This window comes from Barbatula barbatula (genome assembly GCF_947034865.1).
Source record: "Barbatula barbatula genome assembly, chromosome: 1".
Classification (NCBI taxonomy): domain Eukaryota; kingdom Metazoa; phylum Chordata; class Actinopteri; order Cypriniformes; family Nemacheilidae; genus Barbatula; species Barbatula barbatula.
The window spans coordinates 6,853,691-6,866,379 of record NC_136766.1 but is presented as its reverse complement, the minus strand read 5'-3'; the positions used below and the strand labels follow the sequence as shown (position 1 = coordinate 6,866,379).

The 12,689-nt window shown below is 37.7% G+C and overlaps 1 protein-coding gene across 2 annotated transcripts in view; it reads right to left on the bottom strand.

The window, feature by feature from the left end:
* Positions 1-1,663: 1,663 nt before the first annotated feature.
* galnt18b (UDP-N-acetyl-alpha-D-galactosamine:polypeptide N-acetylgalactosaminyltransferase 18b) overlaps positions 1,664-12,689 on the bottom strand; it is an 80,092-nt gene continuing 69,066 nt past the window's right edge. For both annotated transcript variants that reach the window (XM_079473023.1, XM_079473022.1), the window contains exons 10-11: positions 5,947-6,111; positions 1,664-2,295 (exon numbers count right to left, since the gene is read on the bottom strand). In XM_079473023.1, the coding sequence (XP_079329149.1) occupies positions 2,149-2,295; positions 5,947-6,111 (312 nt within the window). In that variant the 3' untranslated portion in view covers positions 1,664-2,148. The remainder of the gene's footprint in view (positions 2,296-5,946; positions 6,112-12,689) is intronic.

Genomic DNA, 12,689 nt, shown 5'->3' with positions numbered 1-12,689 from the left:
GAAGAGATACCTGAATAATAGATATGGGCAAGGGCAGTAAAACTGTTTCCCTTAGCGGATTTGAGAAAAGCTGCTCGCAGTATTGCTGAAAGCAAACCCCACAAATTTTCTAAGAAATGTAAGTGTACAGGACCTCCCATGAGTTAAAAATATATAAATACTTCATGATACTCACCCACGCTGACCTCTCACCCACACAAATCACACTACCTCCAGAAAATTCACAACTGGGGTTCATCTTTCCAAGACACGTCTCCTGAGTCCTGAGAGTGAGCACAGAGCTAGTAAGAGGATGAGAAAAGTTTCTCACAGTGGTAAAACTCATAGTTTTTCGTTTATTTGGCCAAAGCAGGTGCTCTTATCTAAAGCGGGTGGTGCTCAAATGTGATACTAAAAATCAAAATTGCATCTTTATCAAAATATGCAAAAACACTGCAATAAATGTCCAACTATGCAGTGGATGCTTTAAGCAACAGTTCAGTGGCTTTGCGCACTTTGGGAAGTTCAAGTAACTTCATTGCTTTTGTCCTCATGAAAGACAATGGGTTTAAATGTCGATCAACTGCAAATGAGGACGAGGACACATTCAGGCAGAACACTTAAAGCTCAAGGGCTGAACGAAATATTGATCCGCCAGTCTTCTAATAAACCATTAGATATAAGAGGACTATGAATTTTGTGCTCCGTCGCCCCGTATTTACAATGAAAGTGCATGCATGAATCTTTCACCAGGATGCCTAAGTGGGCATGAATGTGGCGTTCTTGACTTTTCTCTAACAAGGTATCAAGTGGTATGTTTTAAAAGCTTGCAGGTGGCATTTTCCTGCATAATTTACAATACACGGATTTGAACCTTTCAGGTTGTATTTAAACTTGTGTTCATATATGCAAAAATGTTGAAGACTTTTGAGTTAATGTGAGGGGGGTTAAAGCGGATGTGCATTTATATTTAATGGCAAACATCCCTGTGGCTCAGCAGGACTAGATGCTAATGAGGACTGGCAAGCTGAGAACAAAAAGTGCCACTCTGCTGTTCCCTTGATACACGAGGATGAGGGGGGATTTTGTCCAAAAAAAGATATCCATGGTGCTTCAAAAGCAGTCAGTGACCAGGAGCTGTCAAGTAACAGTATGTTTTGCACCAGGTCTGACATTCGTGATGTACAAAACTTGCTTTTAATGTACCTCTTGAACAGTCATAATGAGCCAAGCTTGAATATAAGGATGCACACATGGCATTTAAAGAGGAATGCATTATTCTGTTCTTCATGCAAATCATATGAACCATATAAACTACTGCTGTGATAGTGATAGATGATACTGTCTGTTTTGTTTTATAGAAACGCAGCTTTAACATTTGGCAACTTCTTTTGAGCATACGATGACAAGATTTTTACCAAACCCTTGATGTCAAAGCAGTTTGACAGTTCACTTTTCAATTCGTATATGTTCCTACAAAATACAGTGTGAAATTCCAACCATATGTCATGTTCCTGAAGCTGCAAACAATGTAGAGAGAGAGAGAGTATCTGCTAAACCAAAGCCCTGAAGGAATTATCCAACCTGTCATAACAGCTACACCTCTGCCTCAGTTTACACAAGGATTACAGTAAAAGCGAAGTCACAGGTAGTCAAATCAGAACAGCAGAGCCCACATTTTCTTAACAGTTGTCCTTTTACTTCCATGAGTTATAAATATTGAGAATATTCACTATACATGTAGCTATAAAACAGTTGAATGTATCTAGATAGGTTTCACCATACTGGCATGTCCCAAAAATGTACAGTGTTATTTCAAAATAATCTCAACCTACAAACCTGAGACACTAGATTGAAAGAAATACAGCAAGAACATTGCCAAAGCTTTGCTACACAGTAGCAATTACATCCCCAGCGTGTGCACTGGAGTCCATACAACCTTCAATTCAAGACGCGGCCAAGTATACCTCGCACATAATAAATCTTGTTACAGTGTAGAACCTCATAATACACAACGCAATATCTGCCAAATGTTGCTGATCAATATGCACAGGTACAGTAGAAATGTTTAACATTTATCATACGATGTCATCGTCAAAAAAAGACATCCTGGTGCTTAGGCTTAAAGGTCCCCAAGTTCCTTTCTCATTGCTGTTCCTGGATGTACCATCATAAGGTGCTAGCATGCAACAGATTGGTGACGGTCCATGTCTGGCCCGTGCATTTTTGGAGGGTCAGCTGATATCCAAACTCATTGTCGTTGTTCTCCATGAGTTCAAGGCATCGCTTTGACTTGGTGTTCTGGATGGAGCCTCCCTGGAGAAAGGAAAAAAAATTGTATATCAGACATTCAAACAAAATGAATTGAATGAATGAAAGTATAAATTTGTTGTAAAGGAGGTAAAAACGTTGGTATTGATCATATTTTAAATGCATTGCAGTTTAACAAAGTAAAACAATGATTTACATAATTTAATAAAATATTTTTAATATTGCAATATTACTTAATTTTTAGTACGACACATTTTTACAATATCCAGCATAGTAAAAGTAAATAGCAAACAAGTGACGTTTTCTAAAGATTTCTAATAATAGGCTTAATTTTCATTAAGCAAAATATATTTTTTCAGTTTCTTCTGTCATGATATCAAATTATTATTATTGAATAACAATACTATTGCAAAATCTGTGTTTTTTTTTAAACAAATAAATAAAATATTTGTATTTATATTTATAAATTGTTAAAGTGTAATAATCATATTTTGTATTAATACATGTTTATTATAAAGAAATACAAATGTTATTTAGTTAATTTGTGGGGGATTTCCGCCAATAAACGTCAGGCAAAATTTGAAATGTGTGCTAAATAATTATGATGTTATCATACCTGTACTATAGTATTAGCACAATATCAATAATCATGCATTTTTATGATAATCATTTAAATATCATGGTTATTGTCAATAGCTATGAGGAAGAAAAAGAAAGATAAAGTAGTGGATCTTTGCAGTCTGGGTCAAAATATTCATAACAAGAGAGACAAATCGAAACCACTTTCATCAACTCGTCTAGACGGGTCTGGAAGAACCCCAGCTGGTGTATCTGTAAGAAACAGCAGCGCTTCAGGCTTAGACATGATGAGCTAGGGGGAGAGAGTCCACACTGATCTCAAGTCAAGGAGGAAAGGACTGCAGGAATGAGATAGGGTGGCTGATTTTGTTCCTGCCAGGAACGGCTTCCCAGAGACAGAATGCCTGTGGCTTTAAGATCCGGGTTTATGAAGCCTCAGTACAACCTCATGCTCTTTCTTTGAGAGGCGCTCAAGCCATCCCACAGATGGTCTACACACATACTGTTCCTTTAAGAAAGGTGTTATCTGCAGGCTGTAATGTGCACTGTACCGCACTGAAGTTTTGAGAACCGCAGAAGACACAGCATCGAGAATCACATTTTAACAGGTGTCACACCTGCACGTTTCAACAATGTTTTACAGTATAATCTTTTATACGATGTTTACCGATCACTCAAGTGTGAATGATATCAAACATTTGTCTTTGTGTTTGGTGTAAATAATATTACACAAGTTATAATTAATGTTATTAGAGCCACTGTCTTTTGCCAAAGCAATTTATGTCTTTTGCCAAACCAATATAATCTCTGTGAACAGAAGGATGCGACAAGGATGTATTTTATGCGATATACTTGAAGGTTGAAATATAATTGATCATAAAGTGTTACTAAAGAATTATTATGTTGCTTTGACAAAGCCTCTTTACTGAATCATACATAACTACATTAACATATACCTTCAGAGCCTCGTATGCCAAGTATTCCCATTGGATTGGGTTCTCTGAAATGGATTTGTCAGAAAGAAGATGTTATCTGTGGGCGGATATACCAATTAAATGGCTGAATCTGTTTGAATAGGTTGACATTATGATATTGTTTGCTTCAGCTTAAGTTCACGTTTAAATTCTGTGCAAGACTTTCACTTTGAAGTGTCAAAATGCTTTTCCTTTTGAAGAGTGCCAACAGCTTAGTTATTTCTTTTGTACTTTTCTATTATAATGTTTTACAATGCAATTAACACTGGTAAGATAAAACCCGAGAAACTTCAATGTCAGCGTCAATTCCTGCGCCTGTCTTCTGACTAGTCTTTACAGTCACAGTGTCTTTTGATTAAACATTTGCAGGACTACGAATAATTCATAAATCTTGACATGAAGCGTCTGACTATAATAACAAAAGTTTCTCTTCCGACTTTATTGATGCTGCTGACTCTTCCTGAGACGCGAAAAGTTTTCAAAGACATTCATTTCAAAGTATGCTGAACCTTGCGCTAGCTGCGAGAATCATGAAACTTATTGCATTTAATTTATTAATGGAAACGTATTGCTGGAATGTGGAAGCTGCTTTTATTACAGGTTTTCATTAGAATTCATATAGACCGGTAGGATCCCAAAACACCCATCAGACCTCCTTCGTCAATGGGCCTGTTCCTGGTTGTCCCCATTGACAACAGTCCTGTTTCATAATTTTATGTACAATACAGTGTTTAAGTGAGTTGAAGGATTTAAAGACAAATAAAGGCGTTATGTAAAACAAACAAAATAAAAGAAATACCAAAACAAGATTAAACAAGATCTGTTATCGATTTTGGTTCTCTAAATACATGGTTTTTCTCACCTGTAATGTACTGTGTACACGACTATATCCTCATTCTAACCTTAATCATTAAGTACTTATGTTAATGCGCTTGCTAAAAGGACCCCAGGCACAAATGATCCACCTGTACTCGTAATGCTGCAAAAGAACTGCGGTAAAGCTTAAAGTATTCCCAAGTCTTTAAACCAATTCATTCAAGCATGTGAACTATCTAACATGGCATGTGCATTCATCTATGCACCCAGACTGTACATAAAGGGCAAAAGTAAATGCGTGCACATTGTTCAGCATCACTGGCTACCCGACCTGTCTGCCACAGTTGGCTATATGATAATGGTCCAACAGGTTTAGGAAGGGGATCTTGGGATTTTGTTTAAAACGACATGATCTGTGTTGACGTGTGCGCTTGCATGGCTGGGGTTGCACTGGCTGCAATCATGCGTAAAGCGTATACATAACCAGTTTGTTTAAAGGAAGGGTATGTCATATAAAAAAGTTATATAAATTGGTAACTAAAGCAAACTAAAACATTTCAATGAGTAACATCTATAAATAAAATAAACTAAAACTACTCGGAAATATTAAACGATGAGAAACTAACCCCCAGGTATTAACCTTTTCCGCTTGGATTAAATCTGTTTAGCCTGTATGTCATTACTTGTTTCCATTATGTGAAAACGAAAGTTCATGTTTTGGGACTTTATGTATGAATGGAGCTCAGGAATATGCCCTTTCACAAGACGTCACGCAACTTCTGTTCTGCCGCGAAGCGGTGTATGGTTACTTCCGCTAGCACCTCATAATGGAGTTTACCAAGTCCCTTGCACAGTGATGTACGTCGTCTTGCAGACAAATGTTTGCTCACAACAAGATCAAAGCTAGATAAAGGATACAAATTCTTCTTTGAACAGTACTCGATTATGAAGGTAAGCGTTTTGTTTCCTTTTTGTGTTAGCGAAGGTGCTAGGAAAAGTACTTGAGTAAGTGTTATGTCAGTCAATAACATTACGAAATATGAAAATGCTTGATACCAAACACGATAATAAACTTACAGATGCCTTAACCGCTCGTATTTTCAGTCACTGTTGTTAAATTCAAGCGCGACGGCAAAACAGAAGTTCTTCTTCTTCTTGTTTGTTGCAAAATGGAAGTTATGATACACTGCTTTGCGAAAAGGCGGAAGTTGACTGACGTCATTGTGAAAGGGCCTATTCATGACTCTGTCTGACCCTTGGCTCCGATTAAAGTTCTGGAAAAGAAGTCTAGCAGTGAACAAATGACCAAACTATGATTGAATCTTACCTGAGTAAAGCGCCAGTGGAGCTTCATGCGTTTGGAAACAGCATAGCTGCACTCAATGAGTCGAGGTCGGCCATTCACATCCACCAGGCACTTGTTATCGTCATCATCGATGGTGGGGCTCAAGATGCCCACGTATAACTGCTGAGTGCTGGTGTAGTATACATTCTGAAACGGGAGAAAAAGAAGACCAAAAAGAGGTACGTGTTATGGAATCAAACAAAACGATTCGGAACTGAACAAAGCTAACAGAAATTATTCAGAAATTTACACCGTGGATAATGTGTAAGAGACTTGCTGGCTGACAGAATCTGAGAATTTTAATCATGATTTTTTATATTCATTTCATGCATAGAAGACACAGGATTTTTTCTTTTTATTCCTTGATATATACATAATACATTTGTCTTTAAATAATTATAAAAATATTCTAGATTTTTGTTTTTAATATAAATACTCAAATAAATATTTTTATGAAAAGAAAGTTAGCTAATTAAGCTATATCCGGTCTGTGTTTGTTGATCGTTAATACAATCCGAATTCCGGAAAAGATGGGATGTTTTTTTTTATTTGATGAAAACCAAAGGAATTTCAAATCACATGAGCCAATATTTTATTCACAATAGAACATAGATAACAATTTACTTATTGATAGAATTTGCATTTGGAATCATTAATATCTCAAATGTCAAATGCCTAATGATATGCTAAAACTTATCATGCTAAGGTGTATAGGACTTTTCTGTTTCAATTTTCCCTTTTAATTTCCACACTTGTACACCTCTCTTGGTTTCCTGAGCAGTGCGTTTCCCATAATATAAACATGTTAATGTAGCTTATTGCAGCGGAGGCAGTCATGCAAAACCTCTTCTGTAAATAAGTAACACTTGAGCAGATGGTCGTACTTAACCTTTACTGAAAGGGAACTTTTCTGACGTTTGTAAAACACCTCTATTGGCTAATTTGCTAATTTCAAGACTTCCATTAAATAATTACAAATAAATGAATAAAAACATGACCAGCATATCTCCAAACTTTATAATCACGATCTGATTCGACAGGAAATGACTAACATGTCACATGACATGTGTCAAACGAGTCAAAAGGAAACTTTGTTACTTATGTCATTTCCTGTGAGAGAAGGGTCTTTGCGTGACACATTCTATGAGCCAGCAGCACCAGTCCCGGTTGCTGGGATTGAGCAAAATCACCAGCAGTCAATCCAGATTGTTCCTGAGTTCGTGTTGACTGACATGTAGGATAAGTCGACATGGAGTTTGTGCATGTTTGTGAGTGAAGAGTAAAGGTGTGTATAAGGGATGCAAAAGGCAAAAGAACATCTTGCAGACGTGAAAGTTTCTTCGGAGACACCCTGGCCGAGGCACATTATGCCAGATTATGTCCGAAATTTAGCATTGCTTGCTTTCTCATGCATATAAAGCTCACTCATGGATGAACGCTTCAAATGTGACTTCTAATTGACGCTTTCAAGCAAAAAACTGAGTTGAAGGGTTGTTTGCCATTTGTTGTTGGTAAAGAAAATTGAACACTGGGTTTGCGTGGCATGCTTTTTGAAGGAGTTCCTCCTGAGAGTCTTCTAAAAGAGATATTACTGATGTACTGTAATGCAAAATATGTTAAATCATATTTAAGAGTATTGTACTTTAACCTGTCATGGCAGTCCCCAGGCGGGTATACACATCGTTACAGTATAAAATATAGTTGGACGTACTGTAAAAGAAAGTAGGTTAATGTTATGCATCTTATTCACACCTTAGAGAAAAATATATCTCTTTAGGGAAATAGAGCCATATGTAATCATAAAGTAACTTTTTGTACTTTTAGACAAATTCCTTGCATGTTTGTACATTGTTCCAAAAGAGAAAATGAAATAACTTTGCCTCTAAAAATTACTTTTCAATTTGGCTACAAATCTATAGACCCGTTTCATTGGACGCGCGCGCCTTACCGCAGTTAGCTTTTAGTTTGTGCTTTGCTAGTGACTAATAATATAACTATTTATATACAATTTAATTTATGTTAATAATTATCAGGGCTGTCAACGTTAACACGTTACCGCATGTGACAATTTTATTCCGATTAACGTGTTAAAATATTTGTCAGAATTAACGCAGCATCAGTTTATTTTGTCATGCTTTGTCTAGTGGTACATTATATAATCACGCTCGTATTCATGTAAAAAGGACCCATGGGTATAGAGCGATGTATGGCTTTATATATGAACAATGGCATTGACTTTATAATTGTGAAATAAAAAAAATGTTTACTGTCACAGAATTCATAAACTTTGAGTCTTACTCGTACTTAAAGGCCACCATTGTTTTGCGTAATAATCCATGATGTCAAATGGTTGCAACCTAAACCTGTTCTCTTTCACAACAGCGAAACACACACGTTTTCCATATATAACAGTGTAGGGAGGTAGACGGTACGAGTGCTGGGATTCGAGGCCGGTGCGTAAGTGATAATGACCGTCAGCTGTACGTCTCATATCACGGAGGAGATCGGGAGCATAAGAGGACGAGCGACCGGACCTTCAGCGAGAGAGGACCAGGCCTGGCTTTTAATTATGGTTTGTGTGTGTGTTGCCGGCAGTCACCCGTGAGGGAGCTGCTGGCATTTTATGTTGTTTTATGTTCGCCGGTTCCCGCCTCCTTCCTCCCGGGTTTCGGCACCAATGTAACAAGGTTCAATAAAAGGAAGCAAGGATCAAAACAAACAATAAAACGAACTTAAAATTCACACAAACCATAACTAAAAGCCAGGCCTGGTCCTCTCTCGCTGACGGTCCGGTCGCTCATTCTCTTATGCTCCCGATCTCCTCCGTGATACGAGACCAGTGCGTGAGTAATAACGAGCGTCAGCTGTATGCACACCGGTCTCGTATCCCGGCTCTCGTACTGCCTACCTCACTAAAAACAGTACAATATGACACGTAAGATCAGATATATAAACACACATGGACAGTAGGTGGCGGTATGTCCTCTTGACACAAGCCAGCCTGCCTGCCATAAAAGAAGAACGTGTTCAGTATCAGTAAGCATCTGTTCAACGAGTGCATTAAATCATAGCTTTAAACTACTGCCTTTAAGACATTTAAGACTATTTAAGACATCAACATCCACCATAATTGTATACTTTATACATTATGATAATATACTGATAAACACAATAATAAGATGCTTGCGGTTTGGTTATTTATTCTGTATTAGAGCACACGTGAATATTAGCCCCCGTCCGCTAATGACCGAGGGAGAAAAGACAATAATGTTAGGCTACTGATGTTGATAAATCAATATCAAAAAGTGCGATAATATTCGATAAAATGCATTGTATAATGGCTTAAACATTTTGTATAATAAATCTGAAATGATATATATTATCCTACAGAACCTTATATGTACTGAATAACTGAGTAGTGTGTCTGTGTTTAGTTTGGGGGCCTAGCTGTGCGTGCAAACATTTTACATTTTATTTTATTGTGAATGTGTACTGGACGTTCAGTTGGGGTCACAAAGGTGCGCATGCGCAGTAATGTTTGTATATTTTGGTACGATGAAAACACCTATAGGCCACACAAGCAGGGAACATGTTAGGAAACTGTATAGCCAAACTATATTACTTTATTACCTAATAGCGGTTGTAGGTCATTCCAAAATATTGCCTCTTGTTATTGCAGTAATTAAATAAATGTTAAAATCTGAGGGTTTACTGACACAAGATGCTCTTGAGAAATTCTTAAAACGCCCAAAAGTGGATATTTGTTGCCCTCCACAGTCCACTGCGAACTTACATATAGCTCTGACTCTATTCTAATATGAAACATCCACTTTTCACTTTTTAGTCCATACAACATAAATACAAGTCCTGCTCTACATGCTCTACGTTTGCGTATTATGATCCACTTAGAATTTTCACTTTTAACAAGACTGATGTTCCACTTTTTATAAATGGCCATTAAACTATTATTAAAAGAGAATAAAAGCCACACAGGCACAAACTGTAAATAGGCCAGTATAATACTGAGGCACGGAGCAGTCAATGGAAAACTACAGCGTATCATGAAGATTAATGAAGAACATGGCGGTCTGTGAAGAAGCCGTGGCCTGAACCACAACACAGAGAGAAAAACAAGAACAGGACAGCCATTAGCCTGCTGATTGGACTGCTAATAGGAAAGCATCAAATATCTTAAGGCTCAATAAGGAGTCAGACTGTAATCTCAAAGCTCCGTACAAGGGCACAGGGACGATATTAAAACGTTATCACACTGTTACAGGAATATTGGTGGGTGATGTAACATTAAATTATGTTCTTGTTCAAATAAGATTTGTGTTATTACAGGAACTCTCTAATAACTCAACTCTTTAATGTTTATGCTTAATCTTTTATGATTTTATTATAGAAAAACTTGAGTAAACGTTTTTGCCAGATGATTAAAATTTGTTTTACAATAGTTTTATTACAAATACAGTATCACAGTATCAAAGTGTGGTTATTATGTAAGACTATAGTAAATTTGAGGTTACTATGGTTTTACCACAAATAGAAGCAAAACTCAACGGATAGTTGAAGGGAAGATTAAGAGAATCTCAGTTTTACCCTTTAACCATGGTTAAATGTGTAGTGACATCACATAGCAGGTCACATGAGTCTAGCTTCCATCAGCCGATCACATCAGGTGCAGCTTATCAACGTTAACCAATAGTCATACATACTAGACTTCCACAAGTTTTAGATGTTAATGGACCCTAAACAATACACACCTTCCACAAGCATTTCTTAATTTTGATCAAAAAGTGGTGGGGTACCACACGTAAAATACACCTATGAGTGTCCCCGTCACTATACTGGGACATTAGGACCCACGCAGGCCACAGGGTGAGGACCACCAAACACCTCTTCCGTGAACAACCTAATTTTCACAGCAGGTCACCCATCCAGGTACTGACCAGGCTGAGCCCTGCTTAGTTTCAGTGGGCAACGAGTCTTGGGCTACAGGGTGATATGACTGCTTATCATCTGCTTAATCTTGCCGCACTAAAAACCCACCTCCAACCCCATCCATATCTGCGTATCTTTTTAATTTAATTCTGTCACGCATCATGAACTGTTCTAGTTCCCCAGGGGGGGACATATATTGCCGCGAGCCCACTCTGGGTGCATGGACAGGCGGAGAGTTTGTCCAGAACAGTTTCATTCCGCCAACCTTAAATATTGCTATTGTTTAAATATGTTTATTGGTGGATTGATCATGAGAATTTGTTTTACAATATCTTAACTACAGATATGAAACTAGACTGTTATTATAATCTTGATTTAACTAGGAAAGTACTCTCTTTTACAGGTGTGTACAGGCCTAAATGAGCACCTCTGAGGGCATAAACAGTACAATTATATAGCATGATTTCAACATAAAATATTAAAGGTCCAGTGTATGAAATTTAGCAGCCTCTAGCGGTGAGGTTGAGAATGGCAACCAACGGCTCACTCCACCCTCCCTTTCGAAGCACTACCTAATTATGTATCTTAAACTAGGATTATTATAGTAAGAAAATTGTTAACCACAAATAAACTACGGTTACTGTGGTGGAACCATTGTAAATTCTCACAAGGGATGTCAATGTTTCAAACTATGCTCATATTTTTTACATTTTGGAAGCCAGAACTGCAATCATCTAAATATTAATGTATAGATGGTTTTAGCAGGAACAACATAAACAAACTTGTGCGTAATACACTTGATATACAATAAAATATGAATGTAAAATAATATTATTATAAATTAAATATCAAATCAATTGTTATATTATTACCGAACCAAGAACGTTTTTTAACTTCGGGCCAGGCATGTGCGTCGGATGAAACCGTTGTTTTATTTAGGTTCATAAGTTATGAACAACCATCCTCTGACAACTAAATGAGTGCTTCCTGTAGAGCTGCTTCAGGGGTCAATCTTGCGTAGCACAAACATTGGCAAAAATGCAATGCACTGTAAGTTTCTTTGGATCAAATCTGCCGAATGCATAAATGTAATATGAACGTTTCCTGTGTAATGTCCTCCATAAAAAACAACAACAAGGTGCATTCCAGTGGCTGTTGCTCACCATTTGCAGCTTCACGAATCTGTTCTAAACACGCTACCGCTGGCTTCTCATGCTTCTGCACAAACTGCTTCGAAAGGAGGGAGCGGAGAGTCTGAGCTAATCTCCTTGGGAACAACTCTGTCTCACCGCATTCTACTTGCTCAGTAGCGTGTTCATGTGTGCACAGCTTTGAGATTTGTTTGCCAAGCATTTCCCAGGCATGTTTTTGCATGAGTGAAAAAAAACCTCTAATCCCTGCCGTTCTAAAGGAAACAAATACTTTCCCAACTTCAAACTTTACGAAGGAAACACATCCGGAGAGGACCAGATGCTGTTTTCTGAGCAACGTGGTGTTCCGCCGTGAAGATCACAAGTAGGGAACAAATGCTGAAATTGTTGTTGCAGGACCAACCTATTTCTTTCATGATCGAATCTTTCATTCGTTATTTAAGGTTTCTGAAGTCATTAAAAATGTAATATCATATGCTGTTGGCATAGATGTGGTCTATTTTGGTGAATGCCCCTTCAAAAGGACCCCCGTGAGTAGAGTCCTGATTATAAACTCTAGAGGTGCCGTTGATGGTTGTAGTTTAATCCTCAGATCCACTCACAAGCTAAATCACAGTCCGTTCACTTAAC